General features: G+C 45.9%; 1 protein-coding gene across 19 annotated transcripts in view; it reads right to left on the bottom strand.

Moving 5' to 3' along the window:
* The window catches only part of gphnb (gephyrin b), a 115,496-nt gene extending 97,675 nt beyond the window's left edge, over window positions 1-17,821 (bottom strand). For all 19 annotated transcript variants that reach the window (XM_036985269.2, XM_090243175.1, XM_090243174.1 and 16 more), the window contains exon 1: window positions 17,692-17,821. In XM_036985269.2, the coding sequence (XP_036841164.1) occupies window positions 17,692-17,755 (64 nt within the window). In that variant the 5' untranslated portion in view covers window positions 17,756-17,821. The remainder of the gene's footprint in view (window positions 1-17,691) is intronic.
* Window positions 17,822-18,993: the final 1,172 nt, after the last annotated feature.

The following is an 18,993-nucleotide window of genomic DNA, read 5'->3' on the forward strand; positions in this document are numbered from 1 at the left end:
AGAAAGAGGTGGAGAAAGAGACAGAGAGAGGGAGAGCGATATGAAAGAGAAAGAGGCGGAGAAAGAGACATAGAGAGGGAGAGAGATGTGAAATAGAAAGAGCCAGAGAGAGGGAGAGAGATGTGAAAGAGAAAGAGGAGGAGAAAGAGCCAGAGAGAGGGAGAGAGATGTGAAAGAGAAAGAGGCGGAGAAAGAGATAGAGAGAGGGAGAGAGATTTGAAAGAGAAAGAGACAGAGAGAGGGAGAGAGATGTGAAAGAGAAAGAGGAGGAGAAAAGACAGAGAGAGGGAGAGAGATGTGAAAGAGAAATTGACAGAGAGAGGGAGAGAGGTGAAAGAGAAAGAGGCGGAGAGAGGGAGAGAGATGTGAAAGAGAAAGAGGAGAAGAAAGAGACAGAGAGAGGGAGAGAGATGTGAAAGAGAAAGAGACAGAGAGACGGAGAGAGATGTGAAAGAGAAAGAGGAGGAGAAAGAGACAGATAGAGGGAGAGAGATGTGAAAGAGAAAGAGGTGGGAAAGAGACAGAGAGAGGGAGAGAGATGTGAAAGAGAAAGAGACAGAGAGAGGGAGAGAGATGTGAAAGAGAAAGAGGCGGAGAAAGAGACAGAGAGGGGGAGAGAGATGTGAAAGAGAAAGAGACAGAGAGAGGGAGAGAGATGTGAAAGAGAAAGAGGAGAAGAAAGAGACAGAGAGAGGGAGAGAGATGTGAAAGAGAAAGAGGCGGAGAAAGAGACAGAGAGAGGGAGAGAGATGTGAAATAGAAAGAGGCAGAGAGAGGGAGAGAGAGGGAGAGAGATGTGAAAGAGAAAGAGACAGAGAGAGGGATCGAGATGTGAAAGAGAAAGATGCAGAGAGAGGGAGAGAGAGGGAGAGAGGTGTGAAAGAGAAAGAGGTGGATAAAGAGCCAGAGAGAGGGAGAGAGATGAGAAAGAGAAAGAGGTGGAGAAAGAGACAGAGAGAGGGAGAGAGATGTGAAAGAGAAAGAGACAGAGAGAGGGAGAGAGATGTGAAAGAGAAAGAGGCGGAGAAAGAGACAGAGAAAAGGAGAGAGATGTGAAAGAGAAAGAGACAGAGGGAGAGAGATGTGAAAGAGAAAGAGGAGAAGAAAGAGACAGAGCGAGGGAGAGAGATGTGAAAGAGAAAGAGGCGGAGAAAGAGACATAGAGAGGGAGAGAGATGTGAAATAGAAAGAGCCAGAGAGAGGGAGAGAGATGTGAAAGAGAAAGAGGAGGAGAAAGAGCCAGAGAGAGGGAGAGAGATGTGAAAGAGAAAGAGGCGGAGAAAGAGATAGAGAGAGGGAGAGAGATTTGAAAGAGAAAGAGACAGAGAGAGGGAGAGAGATGTGAAAGAGAAAGAGGAGGAGAAAAGACAGAGAGAGGGAGAGAGATGTGAAAGAGAAATTGACAGAGAGAGGGAGAGAGGTGAAAGAGAAAGTAGCGGAGAGAGGGAGAGAGATGTGAAAGAGAAAGAGGAGAAGAAAGAGACAGAGAGAGGGAGAGAGATGTGAAAGAGAAAGAGGCGGAGAAAGAGACAGAGAGAGGGAGAGAGATGTGAAATAGAAAGAGGCAGAGAGAGGGAGAGAGAGGGAGAGAGATGTGAAAGAGAAAGAGACAGAGAGAGGGATCGAGATGTGAAAGAGAAAGATGCAGAGAGAGGGAGAGAGAGGGAGAGAGGTGTGAAAGAGAAAGAGGTGGAGAAAGAGCCAGAGAGAGGGAGAGAGATGAGAAAGAGAAAGAGGTGGAGAAAGAGACAGAGGGAGAGAGATGTGAAAGAGAAAGAGACAGAGAGAGGGAGAGAGATGTGAAAGAGAAAGAGGCGGAGAAAGAGACAGAGAAAAGGAGAGAGATGTGAAAGAGAAAGAGACAGAGGTAGAGAGATGTGAAAGAGAAAGAGGAGAAGAAAGAGACAGAGAGAGGGAGAGAGATGTGAAAGAGAAAGAGGCGGAGAAAGAGACATAGAGAGGGAGAGAGATGTGAAATAGAAAGAGCCAGACAGAGGGAGAGAGATGTGAAAGAGAAAGAGGAGGAGAAAGAGCCAGAGAGAGGGAGAGAGATGTGAAAGAGAAAGAGGCGGAGAAAGAGATAGAGAGAGGGAGAGAGATGTGAAAGAGAAAGAGGAGGAGAAAGAGCCAGAGAGAGGGAGAGAGATGTGAAAGAGAAAGAGGCGGAGAAAGAGATAGAGAGAGGGAGAGAGATTTGAAAGAGAAAGAGACAGAGAGAGGGAGAGAGATGTGAAAGAGAAAGAGGCGGAGAAAGAGATAGAGAGAGGGAGAGAGATTTGAAAGAGAAAGAGACAGAGAGAGGGAGAGAGATGTGAAAGAGAAAGAGGAGGAGAAAAGACAGAGAGAGGGAGAGAGATGTGAAAGAGAAATTGACAGAGAGAGGGAGAGAGGTGAAAGAGAAAGAAGCGGAGAGAGGGAGAGAGATGTGAAAGAGAAAGAGGCAGAGAGAGGGAGAGAGATGTGAAAGAGAAAGAAGCGGAGAAAGGGAGAGAGATGTGAAAGAGAAAGAAGGGGAGAAAGAGACAGAGAGAGGGAGAGAGGTGAAAGAGAAAGAGACAGAGCGAGGGAGAGAGATGTGAAAGAGAAAGGGACAGAGAGAGGGAGAGAGATGTGAAAGAGAAAGAGTCGGAGAAAGAGAGAGAGAGGGAGAGAGATGTGAAAGAGAAAGAGACAGAGAGAGGGAGAGAGAGGGAGAGAGATGTGAAAGAGAAAGAGACAGAGAAAGAGGGAGATGTGAAGAGAAAGAGACAGAGAGAGGGAGAGAGAGGTGAAAGAGAAAGAGACAGAGAGAGGGAGAGAGATGTGAAAGAGAAAGAAGCAGAGAAAGAGACAGAGAGATGGAGATGGAGAGAGATGTGAAAGAGAAAGAGACAGAGAGAGGGAGAGAGATGTGAAAGAGAAAGAAGCGGAGAGAGGGAGAGAGATGAGAAAGCCAAAGAAGCGGAGAAATAGACAGAGAGAGGGAGAGAGATGTGAAAGAGAAAGAAGCGGAGAAAGAGACATAGAGAGGGAGAGAGATGTGAAAGAGAAAGAGGCGGAGAAAGAGACAGAGAGAGGGAGAGAGATGTGAAAGAGAAAGAAGTGGAGAAAGAGACAGAGAGAGGGAGAGAGATGTGAAAGAGAACGAGGCGGAGAGAGGGAGAGAGATGTGAAAGAGAACTAGAGACAGCTGAAAAGAAAGGGAGGGGGACAGATACAAATGACAAGGTGGGTGAGGTGAGAGGTGGCGAGAGAGAGGCAAAAGCCCTGTTTATACCTTTTTCCAAACATGGGTCCGTTGTCCTGATCTTGTCCACATTCTGATTGTGGCCAGATTACCAGAAATGTGTCTACACATGGTAGAGACAGAGAGAGGGAGAGAGATGTGAAAGAGAAAGAGGCGGAGAAAGAGATAGAGAGATGGAGAGAGATGTGAAAGAGAAAGAGGCAGAGAAAGACACAGAGAGAGGGAGAGAGATGTGAAAGAGAAAGAAGGGGAGAAAGAGACAGAGAGAGGGAGAGAGGTGAAAGAGAAAGAGACAGAGCGAGGGAGAGAGATGTGAAAGAGAAAGGGACAGAGAGAGGGAGAGAGATGTGAAAGAGAAAGAGTCGGAGAAAGAGAGACAGAGGGAGAGAGATGTGAAAGAGAAAGAGACAGAGAGAGGGAGAGAGATGTGAAAGAGAAAGAAGCAGAGAAAGAGACAGAGAGATGGAGAGGGAGAGAGATGTGAAAGAGAAAGAGACAGAGAGAGGGAGAGAGATGTGAAAGAGAAAGAAGCGGAGAGAGGGAGAGAGATGAGAAAGCCAAAGAAGCGGAGAAATAGACAGAGAGAGGGAGAGAGATGTGAAAGAGAAAGAAGCGGAGAAAGAGACATAGAGAGGGAGAGAGATGTGAAAGAGAAAGAGGCGGAGAAAGAGACAGAGAGAGGGAGAGAGATGTGAAAGAGAAAGAAGTGGAGAAAGAGACAGAGAGAGGGAGAGAGATGTGAAAGAGAACGAGGCGGAGAGAGGGAGAGAGATGTGAAAGAGAACTAGAGACAGCTGAAAAGAAAGGGAGGGGGACAGATACAAATGACAAGGTGGGTGAGGTGAGAGGTGGCGAGAGAGAGGCAAAAGCCCTGTTTATACCTTTTTCCAAACATGGGTCCGTTGTCCTGATCTTGTCCACATTCTGATTGTGGCCAGATTACCAGAAATGTGTCTACACATGGTAGAGACAGAGAGAGGGAGAGAGATGTGAAAGAGAAAGAGGCGGAGAAAGAGATAGAGAGATGGAGAGAGATGTGAAAGAGAAAGAGGCAGAGAAAGACACAGAGAGAGGGAGAGAGATGTGAAAGAGAAAGAAGGGGAGAAAGAGACAGAGAGAGGGAGAGAGGTGAAAGAGAAAGAGACAGAGCGAGGGAGAGAGATGTGAAAGAGAAAGGGACAGAGAGAGGGAGAGAGATGTGAAAGAGAAAGAGTCGGAGAAAGAGAGAGAGAGGGAGAGAGATGTGAAAGAGAAAGAGACAGAGAGAGGGAGAGAGAGGGAGAGAGATGTGAAAGAGAAAGAGACAGAGAAAGAGGGAGATGTGAAGAGAAAGAGACAGAGAGAGGGAGAGAGAGGTGAAAGAGAAAGAGACAGAGATAGGGAGAGAGATGTGAAAGAGAAAGAAGCAGAGAAAGAGACAGAGAGATGGAGAGGGAGAGAGATGTGAAAGAGAAAGAGACAGAGAGAGGGAGAGAGATGTGAAAGAGAAAGAAGCGGAGAGAGGGAGAGAGATGAGAAAGCCAAAGAAGCGGAGAAATAGACAGAGAGAGGGAGAGAGATGTGAAAGAGAAAGAAGCGGAGAAAGAGACATAGAGAGGGAGAGAGATGTGAAAGAGAAAGAGGCGGAGAAAGAGACAGAGAGAGGGAGAGAGATGTGAAAGAGAAAGAAGTGGAGAAAGAGACAGAGAGAGGGAGAGAGATGTGAAAGAGAACGAGGCGGAGAGAGGGAGAGAGATGTGAAAGAGAACTAGAGACAGCTGAAAAGAAAGGGAGGGGGACAGATACAAATGACAAGGTGGGTGAGGTGAGAGGTGGCGAGAGAGAGGCAAAAGCCCTGTTTATACCTTTTTCCAAACATGGGTCCGTTGTCCTGATCTTGTCCACATTCTGATTGTGGCCAGATTACCAGAAATGTGTCTACACATGGTAGAGACAGAGAGAGGGAGAGAGATGTGAAAGAGAAAGAGGCGGAGAAAGAGATAGAGAGATGGAGAGAGATGTGAAAGAGAAAGAGGCAGAGAAAGAGGGAGATGTGAAGAGAAAGAGACAGAGAGAGGGAGAGAGATGTGAAAGAGAAAGAGCCATAGAGAGGGAGAGAGATGTGAAAGAGAAAGAGACAGAGAGAGGGAGAGAGAAGTGAAAGAGAAAGAGGCGGAGAAAGAGACAGAGAGAGGGAGAGAGATGTGAAAGAGAAAGAGGCGGAGAAAGAGACAGAGAGAGGGTGAGAGATGTGAAAGAGAAAGAGGTGGAGCAAGAGACAGAGAGGGGGAGAGAGATGTGAAAGAGAAAGAGGCGGAGAAAGAGACAGAGAGAGGGAGAGAGATGTGAAAGAGAAAGAGACAGAGAGAGGGAGAGAGAGGGAGAGAGATGTGAAAGAGAAAGAGACAGAGAAAGAGACAGAGAGAGGGAGAGAGATGTGAAAGAGAAAGAGACAGAGAGAGGGAGAGAGATGTGAAAGAGAAAGAGACAGAGAGAGGGAGAGAGATATGAAAGAGAAAGAAGCGTAGAGAGGGAGAGAGATTTGAAAGAGAAAGAGACAGAGAGAGGGAGAGAGATGTGAAAGAGAAGGAAGCAGAGAAAGAGGGAGATGTGAAGAGAAAGAGACAGAGAGAGGGAGAGAGATGTGAAAGAGAAAGAGCCATAGAGAGGGAGAGAGATGTGAAAGAGAAAGAGACAGAGAGAGGGAGAGAGAAGTGAAAGAGAAAGAGGCGGAGAAAGAGACAGAGAGAGGGAGAGAGATGTGAAAGAGAAAGAGGCGGAGAAAGAGACAGAGAGAGGGTGAGAGATGTGAAAGAGAAAGAGGTGGAGCAAGAGACAGAGAGGGGGAGGTAGATGTGAAAGAGAAAGAGGCGGAGAAAGAGACAGAGAGAGGGAGAGAGATGTGAAAGAGAAAGAGACAGAAAGAGGGAGAGAGAGGGAGAGAGATGTGAAAGAGAAAGAGACAGAGAAAGAGACAGAGAGAGGGAGAGAGATGTGAAAGAGAAAGAGACAGAGAGAGGGAGAGAGATGTGAAAGAGAAAGAGACAGAGAGAGGGAGAGAGATATGAAAGAGAAAGAAGCGTAGAGAGGGAGAGAGATTTGAAAGAGAAAGAGACAGAGAGAGGGAGAGAGATGTGAAAGAGAAAGAAGCAGAGAGAGGGAGAGAGATGTGAAAGAGAAAGAAGCGGAGAAAGAGACAGAGAGAGGGAGAGAGATGTGAAAGAGAAATAGACAGAGAGAGGGAGGGAGATGTGAAAGAGAAAGAGCCAGAGAGAGGGAGAGAGATGTTTAAGAGAAAGAAGCGGAGAGAGGGAGAGAGATGTGAAAGAGAAAGAAGCGGAGAAAGAGACAGAGAGAGGGAGAGAGATGTGAAAGAGAAAGAGGCGGAGAAAGAGACAGAGAGAGGGAGAGAGATGTGAAAGAGAAAGAGACAGAGAGAGGGAGAGAGATGTGAAAGAGAAAGAGACAGAGAGAGGGAGAGAGATGTGAAAGAGAAAGAAGCGGAGCAAGGGAGAGAGATGTGAAAGAGAAAGAAGCGGAGAAAGAGACAGAGAGAGGGAGAGAGATGTGAAAGAGAAAGAGTCGGAGAAAGAGACAGAAAGAGGGAGAGAGATGTGAAAGAGAAAGAGACAGAGAGAGGGAGAGAGATGTGAAAGAGAAAGAAGCGGAGAGAGGGAGAGATGTGAAAGAGAAAGAAGCGGAGAAAGAGACAGAGAGAGGGAGAGAGATGTGAAAGAGAAAGAAGCGGAGAAAGAGACAGAGAGAGGGAGAGGGATGTGAAAGAGAAAGAGGCGTAGAGAGGGAGAGAGATGTGAAAGAGAAAGAGACAGATAGAGGTAGAGAGATGTGAAAGAGAACGAGAGACAGCTGAAAAGAAAGGGAGGGGGACAGATACAAATGACAAGGCGGGTGAGGTGAGAGGTGGCGAGAGAGAGGCAAAAGCCCTGTTTATACCTTTTTCCAAACATGGGTCCGTTGTCCTGATCTTGTCCACATTCTAATTGTGGCCAGATTACCAGAAATGTGTCTACACATGGTATTAAAATGTGTCTGTTATCCATCCACTGTGTCTGCATTGTGACCAGATTTCCTGGTCCCTTCCTTTATGCCAATTATTTCACAGCTATTCTTTCTAAATAATATTGTGTTTATGTGTTGTAAGACACATATCGATGTAATCAGACACTGGTGACGCCTGTCAGTGATTTTATAGGGCAGAATAATGATTATTTAAATGGTGTCTCTGTCCAGATCTGTCTACTCTCGTAAGATATCCAGACACAATGCTTGTGGGCACAATCAGAACGTGGACAAGCTCAGGACAAAGGACACAATTTAGAACCTGGTTTGAACGGGGCCTACAGAAAGAGGCAGGGAGAATAGCAGAAAGAGAGCAAGAGAGAAGTCCTCACATCATACATGCACATTCCTAAAACATTTTCAACCAACTACCATTGACAGCAATTGATTAGCAAAATTGATGTCAATGTAAATGATGTGTGAACATGTAAATTACCAATATAATTATTGTCAAATATTCGCAAATTATGCAGGCAATCACTGTGCTCATTCGATGGCGACTGTAGTGTGATCACACTTTGCAGGAAAAGTCCTTTATTTTATTTTATTAAGTACTGCAACAGGACAAATATTACTTACGGAGAATAAAACAAAACGGTGCTATAAACCAAAAAGTATTCAATGGCTCACTTTATATATACCTTCAAAAAGGTTCTATATAGAAGCACAATGCATTGTTGTTTTTTTAGCAGTGTGTTCAGTTCAGCCCATTTGGATTCTTCCAGAGAAATGCTAAGGATTCTGGTACTTCTTTTGGGGAATTTGTGTTCTACCTGTCATTTCGGTAGGCGAGAACTGAACCGGGCACATTCTTTCAACTCAGGGAAGACGAGGCGCCGTTCCTGGAATCTGTCTTATTCGGAAGGTTGCAAAAATCACAAAGCATTGCGATATAAACGCATTTTGTAGAACAGATATGATATTCTGTCATGCAGAATTTGGGCGTCGTGTCAGTTCTACTCATTACATTTCTATCAGCAATGTTCTGAACATTTCACCTTTCTGAATATACCCAAGGTGATCACATACTCCCAACTCAGACGAGACTAGGTGCCATTTCTGGAAATGTCACACATCGATCAGTCGCATCACACCTCACCTGTGACCACCTCTTCAGAAGGCAAGGGGGAGGGGTCTGGCCGAGTGACAAGCCAATCGACAGCCTGGCAAAGTGACAACGAGGAAACAGTAGCCGTTGCCAATGGTGACAGCCAGAAGTCACACGGTTGTACTGTGCCTGTGCTTGTACCACTCACAGTGGTGCTATTCTTGTCCAAGGAATGTTTGACTTGTGTTTGTGATGAGATTGGCTTGTTACTGTGATGTTATGTCTTGCTAGTGAGAGTTGCTGCTATCGTAGTATAAAGTAACTATTTGACAGCAGATTTTTGGACTGAACGTCAAAAACACATGAGTTAGTTTGTCTTCCTTACACTTATACATTTGTAATACATGCATTCCATTAGCATGCTTTGACTAGCTCTCTCTCTCTCTCTCTCTCTCTCTCTCTCTCTCTCTCTCTCTCTCTCTCTCAACAAACAAAATACTAATGTCAGAATCCCAGCAGCAGAAGTGGAAGGCATGAGGCAGGCAGCGAATGGTAGATTTAATAGCTTCAACACCACAGAGAAGATCTGAGCAAAAATACCACTGTCTTCCTCTCATCATCATCTCCTAATTCCTGTCAGTGGTGTGTGTGTGTGTGTGTGTGTGTGTGTGTGTGTGTGTGTGTGTGTGTGTGTGTGTGTGTGTGTGTGTGTGTGTGTGTGGTGTGTGTGTGTGTATGTGTGTGTGTGTGTGTGTGTGTGTGTGTGTGTGTGTGTGTGTGTGTGTGTGTGTGTGTGTGTGTGTGTGTGTGTGTGTAGTTTCTTAGAGTAAAGGTTCTACTGCATCTTGAAGGTCAACCATGCTAACTTAGTTCAGCATGAGCTGACATGTAACTGCTATTATTAAATATATCAGCAAAGTGTAGGCTAATTAGGGAGGTGTGTGTGTACATGCGTGTGTGTGTGAGCGCATGTGAGAGAGAGAGAAATATCTAACTTCAAATTCCACAGTTTGACCTTGAGGTTTGTGTGTGTGCGTGTGTGTGTGTGTATGTGTGTGTGTGTGTGTGTGTGTGTGTGTGTGTGTGTGTGTGTGTGTGTGTGTGTGTGTGTGTGTGTGTGTGTGTGTGTGTGTGTGTGTGTGTGTGTGTATGTATGTATGTATGTATGTATGTATGTATGTATGTATGTGTGTGTGTGTGTGTGTGCGTGTGCGTGTGTGTGTGTGTGTATGTGCATGTGTTTGTGGCATAGTCATGGACGGAGGCTGCTATCTGCTAGCCTGTTCCTCTGTGCATAATTACCGTCTACTCAGTGCTGTGGAGGAAACATGCTCTTGGATGATCTAAGACCTGGTTTGTGTTCATTAGGCAGTTAACGGAAGAACAAGGACTGAAAGAGGGAGGGACGAAGTTAAAACACCCATTGTCGTTTTCAAAACATTTTACTACACTATGCCCTAATGAATACAAACATTGTGAAAATACCATTTAACAGAGGCACTAGTGTGGTCCTCTGTAGCTCAGTTGGTAGAGCACTAACTCCTAGATAGTGGGCTTGATTCCTGGGACAAAACGGTACGTCATAATACAGAATAATTATACTTCCTGTCCAATACTACACTGTCAATCCATCACCATTAGTTACACACAGTGACATTGTAGTGTGTTTTTGGATAAATCATCCCTCACGAGCTCCAATAACTCTTTCTGTAACACGTTGCAGGAATCGGAGACAACAGCTTCAACGTGACAGAAACATACCATGTATCCTACAACTCCTCCGTGCAATTTCATGAAAGTATCAAGTCTCCAAGGAAACAGATCCTTGTGGAGCAGATACTGGAGTGCGGCATCAAAGTCGACAAAATATAATGATGCGATGAACGTATGCACAAGGAAAGAAAATACACAAATGTTGTACGAAAAAGAAATGTCCTCCCTGTTAGCTTCTCAGTCAGAAAAGACAGGAGGACACAATATTGACCGAGCCAAACACCGACGGCAGATCCCACGGCTACTTCATAGGAATAGCAAACGGCATGAGAGATAGACGCTAGCCAAAAACACTCTCCCAAGACTTGAAACACGAAAGGGCTCTATATTTCAGAGCTCTATTAGATGTGGAAGGATAACAACAAAAAAAAACGTGAGGAGGCTCGCTGAAGCTGATGAATCGATGCTACCCTCCATGCCCTGATTAACACCAGCAACCAGAAGAGATGAATGAGGATGTAGGGATGGAGGGCAGTACAGACAGACCATAGAGTGACTCATCACTTTAAACATACACGTCTTTATAACACCATGACTTGATCCTTTAATTATCATATAAGACAAGAGAGCACCTGGCCTGACCCATTCTAGACCAGACTTGAACCATTTTCACACTACCATGCCAACACAAACCGTATTGTTCTGGCTAAGATATTGTCTTTTTAAATGGTTCTTTCCAGCACAGTATCAGTCTTGATTATCCTCCCTAGACCAAGGCTAGGCCCAAGCTCCCTTCATGCAAATGCTAACCTTCCATCCCTAGTATCAACACTGTTAGAATTCAGTGCTGACATGGGCTTTCTCACATACAGGAGGCCAAACGTAACCCTTATCCATCACACTCTCCCTTAAATGACAAGTGATGAGAGTGCATTGTTAGTTGAGACACGTTGAGACATGTTCCAAATTAAATTCCCAACAATGTCCTTACCTACCTAGCCAACTCTGGGAATGGATTTGATGGAGCACACTTCTCTGGAGGGTTTACAAGAGCCGGTGAGAGTGAATCAGAGTGTTCATCCACCAAATAACGCTGGCCTCTCTTCCCAAACTCAACGTCCAATTAAGATATATTTACATTGAGTATGGTTGATTTCTATGCGCTTAAGAGATAGAGAGAGATGAGATCACTAGAGATTAGATTTTTATTGTCTGTTTCCCAGAAATAGCCTTTACATCTGCACTGCTCCTTTACCAAAAAGAGAGGGAGAGAGATAGTACGAGAGCAAGAGCGAGAGCGAGAGCGAGAGCGAGAGAGAGAGAGAGAGAGGAAGAAAGAGAGAGAGAGGGAGAGAGGGAGAGAGAGCGAGAGAGAGAGGGAGAGAGAGAGTGAGGTAGAAAGAGAGAGAGAGGGAGAGAGAGAGCGAGAGAGAGAGAGAGAGGTAGAAAGAGAGAGAGAGGGAGAGAGAGCGAGAGAGAGAGGGAGAGAGAGAAAGAGAGAGAGGGGGAGAGAGAGCGAGAACGAGAGCGAGAGAGAGAGAGAGAGAAGTAGAAAGAGAGAGAGAGGGAGAGAGAGAGGTAGAAAGAGAGAGAGAGGGAGAGAGAGCGAGAGAGAGAGCGAGAGAGAGAGAAAGAGAGAGAGGGGGAGAGAGAGCGAGAGAGAGGGAGAGAGAGAGAAAGATAGAGAAAGAGTGAGTGAGAGAGAGAGAGAGCGGGAGAGAGAGAGAGAGGGAGAGAGAGATAGAAAAAGAGAGAGATAGAAAACGAGAGAGATAGAAAGAGAGAGCGAGAGAGAGAGAGAGAGGGAGAGAGAGAGGGAGAGAGTGAGGGAAAGAGAGGGAGAGAGGGAGAGAGAGAGGGAGAGAGTGAGGGAAAGAGAGGGAGAGAGGGAGAGAGAGAGGGCGAGAGAGGAGGGAGAGAGAGAGGGGGAGAGTGAGAGAGAGAGAGAGAGAGAGGGGGAGAGAGAGAGAGAAAGAGAGAGAGAGAGAGGGGGGGAGAGAGGGAGAGAGCGAGAGAGAGAGAAAGACTGATAGAGTGACACATGGAAACAACGTGTTCGATCTATTTGATACCATTCCACTCCAGTCATTACCACAAGCCTGTCCTCCCCAATTATGGTGACACCAACCTCCTGTGACACATAGCCTAGAGTCTAGCGCTATCCTTACAGATAGCCACAGGACAAGACAAGGTGAAACCTACTATAAACAGACAATGCAAATCTAATCTCTCTTGACATAACCAAAATGAGTGCCACGAGGCTCGATACTAGATCCTTTACTGTTCACTATTTCCATGAATAATGTTGGTTTGTCCCTTAATAAGACGAACTGGGGCTTACATCTTTATGTGGAGGACACAGTTATTTATTCCCTTACCCTCTCGGTGCAGCTTGGCTTTGATTCACTTCAAGAATCGCTCCCCGATCTTAAATTTGTGCTAATTGTTGATAACACCAAGTTTACGTTTTCTGTCCAGGTCTTGTAAAATTGACCCTAAAGACCTGCGTATCTGCACCTTGAGAGGAGCCCAAATTGAGTATCTAGGTATTTGGATTGGTGATCAGCTGTCCTTTAAAACAATACATCGATAAGCTGACTAAAAAGTTGCCAGCATAGATTAGTTCCTGTATCTAAATAAATCCTGTCTCACTTCTGAAAGTAGGAGGAAGATTGTTCAAGCAACATTCCTCCCAATTATTGACTATTGGCAACTCAATCTACATGCAGCCTCTGTGTTAAAACCTCTGGATTCAGTCTACCACTCAGCCTTGCGTTGTATCCCTGGTGATCATTTACATGCACATCGTTGTCTCTTATGTAGTTCTGTTGGCTGGGCGTCTCTAATGACCAGAAGGGCCCAACATTGGCTATTATTTGTATATTAGGCACTTCTCCAGAAACTCACAAACCGCATCACCTGACTTCTAAATTGGAAATGTGTCGAGTAATTATAAGAATCAATCTCAAGACAGGTTGGTTCTAGAGGTTCCACAGGTCTCCTCTGAGTTAGGGAAGACCGTTTTCAGTTTCTGTGCCCCTCAGTCCTGGAATGACCTACAGGTCACTCTGAAACTGGATTTGTTGGTCCCAAAAAGTTCATTTAGAGCTCTGCTAAAAAATGTGACCAATGAAAACTACAGTTCACCTGTTTTGACTTATTGCATCTATTTGTTTCTACTGCCCTTTTGAATGTAATGTCATTTAATTGAAATGTTGTAACTGTAAATTTGTAGTGATCATGCTTGAACTGTTGTTTTCAGGGCACCAATGGAAATGACACCCTGGTCTCAGTGGGCTCCCCTATTTAAATAAAAATAAATAGGCCTGCCCAGCCAATCACTACAGAAAGAGCATGGGTGTGTAGCCAATTATCACAGAGCAGACGTCCAGCCCCATGTGTCACCGTTCACCGCAGACTTGGAGAGGAGATTGCTATATAACTTGGCAGCTACCCAACCTCATTCAGTGACAAATGACAGAGTCTCCTAATTCTGGGCAGGACAGTCTGCCACGTAAGCCATCCAGGCCCGCTCGCTGACTGACTGGCCGCCTCATCGGTTTCCTGTTCCCAACATGCCTCATTGCTACAAGGTCTGGGTCTGTAGTGGTTAAGGTGAGCTTGGGACAACCTCCAGAGGTTAAATTATGTGGAAAAAGAGATTAGATAGTTCTTGCATTGGCCCTCCGCACACTAATGTGTGTACAGGCACACACATGCACATAGACACATTGTATCACACACTCACATATATGCACACAAGCATGCAGCTATGCACACACACACACACATCACCAGTCTGACTTCTAGACCACAAAGCCTCCCTTTGTGTCCTCCCTACGGAAAGGTGGTGGTAGCCCCTTTAAGAGGGGAAATCCCACAGCCTGCCTGCCTTCTCCCTCCCCACCTGCCCTTACCAGTCCCCCTTCTCTCCTTCTCTCCCTCCTTCCCTCCCTCCATCTCCCTCTAGACTGCCATGGAGAAATCATAATGAAGAATCACATTAGACCACAAACGGACAGTAACACACGAATAAAGGCCGTCCAAAAATATTAAAAAATACAACTCTATTTCACCGTTTGCGAGCGACGCTAAATATTGGGGCGTCTGGTGTCGATTCATGTCTTTCTGACATGTAAGTTTGGAGCTGGAGCGACGCCCACACATCTCTCTCTCTCTCTCTCTGAGCTTCTATCAGTTGCTACAGCTGAGGGAAAAAATGAGTGAAGAAAAGAGAGCGAGAGATGGAGAATGTGTGTTGTCTGCCGCAGAGAGGAGATTTCCGACCCAGGCCTCGTTCCCATTGGCAGGTTGCTACTGAGTGCATTCTGTCCATGTCTGTCTATTCAACAGCATGTGTGTGTGTGTGTGTGTGTGTGTATTTGTTTGTGTGTGTGTGTGTGTGTGTGTGTGTGTGTGTGTGTCTGTCAACGTGTGAGTTTGTTTCTGTCAATTTGTGAGTTTGTGTGTATCTGTGTGTGTGTGTGTGTGTGTGTGTGTGTGTGTGTGTGTGTGTGTGTGTGTGTGTGTGTGTGTGTGTGTGTCTGTCTGTCTGTCTGTCTGTCTGTGTATATATCTGTCAATTTGTGAGTATGTGTGATTTAAAGCCATTGAATGGATTTTGCACTGAGCTGTTTCACTGTGTTCATGGGATGTATGCGTACAGTAGCTATATTTGGGACCAGGGTTTTTGTTTCAACCAGAGCTCACTGTTAGTGCACAAAGACAGAGAGAACATACACATGCATGCGGATGAACAAACACACACACACACTCACTCATGCACACACACACACACACACACAGTTGTGTGAAGCCGGGTGTGTGTAATACATCTAACGTGACAGAGTCTGGCCCATGCTTGCTACGTCAGAACACAGAGGTCCAGAGAACACACACTCTCTGCATGGTGTATCCATCTCCCCCTAGCAGCACCACAACACAGTGAGGTCACACAGGCTGTTGGGGAGCTGTATTATGTGTTTGTGTGTGTGTGTGTGGGGGGGGGGGGGGGGGGGGGGGGTAGCAGAGGGAGTCATTAGGAAGGTGGAGGGAGACACACAAACACACAGGACAGGAGGACGGTTAGCTAGGAGAGCGTGTTAGAGAATGGTGTTGTCCACACCCTCCGGCAGGCCCAGATAGAGACACAATTAAAACAACACACACACACACACACACACACACACACACACACACACACTCTCTCGATACACATTGAAACATATGCAAAGAGGCAAAAAACCCATCACAGCATGAGAAGTGTTTTAATGCTCACATTTGTAGGGTTACATATTTGACAGGTGTCAGTCATTCATGTTAGTTCACCCTAATCATTTTTTCCCTTGAGATTTTACACAAACAAATCATTGCATGCATTTCCACACATCCTTACTGTACACCTTAATGTGTGTAATGTATATCCAAAGGCAACCTAGAGCAAATACCTGACGATCGGTCCAAACAAACCACCATAGAGGTTTGAGATATGCACCCCTCCATCCCTCCTTTGGCCGGCTTGAGCCATGTCCTCCCCGGCTATCGTTTGCATAGAGTGCGCAGATCTACATTCTTAATCCTACTTCTACATTGAATAAACCATTATACATTGTACCTATACAGCCTTTAGATTCCTAAGTCTATATATATATCTAAAGACACCATCATAGAGGTTTGAGATCAACTTCACTCCAACCCTCCATCCCTGGCCTGAGCAGTGGCCAGCCAGTTACATCCCCCTTCTCCCCTGCTCTCCCCTGGGCCCTGCTGTCACCACATCACCTGTCAGGCCACTGATGAAGGAGGAGGAGGGTCAACTCATCTAATCCCCCCGTGGCTATGGAGAAGGGGTGGAGGGTTGACCCCTGACCTTCTCATGAGGCCAGATGGGGATATGGAGGGGGGGGGGGGGGGGGGGGGGCATTAGAATGCTGAGCACAGAGCTGCGTGGTGCAGCAGGACTAACGATGGCACTATTATAGATTATAGATGGCACTGTGTGGTTAGTGTGGTGTTATAGACATAGACTAAAGATATTTTGGACATAGATTCAGAACAACTAAATATACAGTGAAGGTTTCATATGTCTGCATGGTCATTGTTTTTTTAAACCTCCGAAAACGGGTATTGAATTCCCAACATACCTCCCCATTCCAACCAACCCCAAGAGAGAAAGAAAAAAGGAACAGAAATGCAAATAGAAGTGGGTTGCGTTTCTGCGTCGCCGAAATCAGCATATATTTGCAGGAAAAGTCAGCATAGCACCTCAAAATCAAACTAGCAATCTGTCACCACACTGGCTGGGGGGAGAAGAGGATTCGAGGGACTAACGCTAAATACATAGAACCGGCTCTGTGTCGGTTGACATTATGCCTGAATGCTTATCAACGTGGTGAAACTCGCTTTCTGGCAGTGTATTTACCATCCCACTCATTTGTGACTGACGCTGTTTCAGCACCACGGACAGCGCTGAAGCCCTCACTAGCGCTCCCTCCTTCTCTCTCTACGCGTGAGGGGAGGAGGAGGAGGAGGGGGGGGGGGGCGGGGTTTCCCTAGCAGATTTCAGGATCTAGTCATTCCTCCATTGCTACACAATACCATCTTCCAACCGGATTTACCATAAGGGAGGATGTCATAGGCGATCACGAATACATGGCGTTCATGATGAATTGAATCATCCAGCCCCCTCAATTACTCGTTTTCTCATCCGACACTTTCCCCAATTCAACAGCATCGCTACAGCAGCGGCAAGCCTGTATTTGTCAATATTAACCGTCGCTGGTTAGATGTATCTTTCATTTGCTTTCCTCTCATGACACCGCACGACTATTCGCCTTGTTCAACATCACAGTTCTGAATAAGAAACATGACAAAGCAAACATACCTAAAAACACATAGAAATAGCCATTTCCAATGTCTTGTGTATAACAGTTTGAAGCCTTTATTTCGTTTTCCGATCGGTAGCCTAAGTCGACTCGTATTCTGCTCACGAAACCAGCAGAGCCTCAGTCACGTTAACCAGCCGCTTCAATTAGCGATGTCATTCACAAATCAGTCACATATCATTCATTGCGCCTGCTTTGCCATGTATTCCGCAATTAACACGGGCATTTCTGTGCGCTTAAATACATAAACTTATCATCAGCAACTGTCATGGGCTACATTTGGAGAAATGCTGTGGCCAACCGCGTGTCAATAACGAAAAACATACAGCGCAAGCATGTTTAGCTCCGCACACCGTCAGCTGTCATTTTCAGATTTGACAAGCAGAAGCAGATACGGGCTATGAATAATTCAACACACAAAACTGAGCCCCTCACCGAGAAAAACCGCCTCGCGAACGCCATGGCAACGAATGATACCGAACAGGTTTGTATGAATGTAGGCTACATTGTCATCTTCCGTCGCATGCAAGGATGTGTTAAATCAATTAGTCTTGTGAAAATAAGGGGGCTTCAAGGCGCAAGGCGCTGACCAGCCGCGGAGAACTGCAAAATCAGCCAGAGATGGAGAGAGCCGACACGCAAAATCAACCGTCATGTAGCCCATGAGACGCCCGCGAGAGGCACCCCAACGGACAGTCAACTGACATGAATTCACATTGTCACAGAGAAATATGAATCACTCAATGCAATTTTGCATTTACCTGTCAAGACTCCGACACGGATTTGGTGGTCGTGGTTTGTTAAAATCATCCCGTCTGACGCCATGTTCAGCAGCGCTGTCGCCCGCACTGAGAACTCACGGCAGGGCCAAGAGCCGATCACATCGAACTTAGGGGGAGGGTATGAGGAGGAGGAGGATGAGGAGACGGAGGGAGGGAGGGAATGAGGAAGAAGAGCAGAGCTAGGCGAGAGAAGTGGAGAGCCGAGCGATTAAGACACCTAGATAGCTGGCCGTGCGCGGCAGAATGCGGGGGCCGTTTAAACCGCACACATCACTCAGCTGGCCGTCTGCCATGGTAGTAGTGTGGATTCCAGATTCATTCTTTTGGAGACCACTATTGATTTCTCTATGAAGACTCAGAGAAACAGATAGGCTTTAAGCAATGCGTCGGTAATGCCACTCCAATTTTCCCACGTCATATGCTTGGTGTCACACCGTCTATGGATCATAGTATATTGGGTGATGAAAAGGCACTTTTAGTCTACGAGGTGTTTGGGCATTATGCCCGCTTCGTATGAAATAGTAATGACCAGGAGATGTAAGGACTAGGTAGGCCTACTGCGTTTCCATCCTCAGAAGCTCAAGAGAAGATCACAGTCTGACCTGTAAAAATGCAACTGCATCCCGAGGCAAAAACCTCGCTTCTATTTTTAGTCTGACTGCACGCTTCCGTGGTGTATAATTCCCCTTGTTTTTTTTTTATGGGGGAAAAAACGGCCAATCCTCCCGCTTCTGTTTGGATTTGATCAATACATGATTCATGAACACACCTAGCCTATATGAGTATGGGGACTGTGGACTATGGTGTGTACCGCGCACCATGGCGGGAACTGGGTCAACTCTTCAAGCCTGACCGCTCACTCACTTCAAAAACGTCAAGTCAGTCGTGTCTGGAATGAGTCCCCGGCGCACGCGACAAACTGAATGGAGACCTTGACAACATTTTACTTACACATCCATGTATTTTATTAATCAGTGTGATTTTAGGTGAGGGTGACAGTTCACACGCCCAGAATCACACATCCTAGTGATGACCCTCCCAACATCCAACATCCAATGCTGAAGTCTATGGGCTTTGGAAAGATCTGCCCTGGCCTTGATTTCAACTCCACAGATGTGGTTTCTCCGTCCGGATTAGACCAAATATCAACTCATTATAGAAGTCTGTATGGTTCAGATTTGGTCCAGTCTCTGGACCTGCCTCTATTTGGCCCAATGTAAGATAGATTTATATGCCTTGTTCAGATTTGGTACAGTACAGTAATGTACAGTAAAGTAGAGT

The sequence above is a fragment of the Oncorhynchus mykiss genome, chromosome 8 (genome assembly GCF_057628025.1).
Source record: "Oncorhynchus mykiss isolate SJ-2025 chromosome 8, ASM5762802v1, whole genome shotgun sequence".
Classification (NCBI taxonomy): domain Eukaryota; kingdom Metazoa; phylum Chordata; class Actinopteri; order Salmoniformes; family Salmonidae; genus Oncorhynchus; species Oncorhynchus mykiss.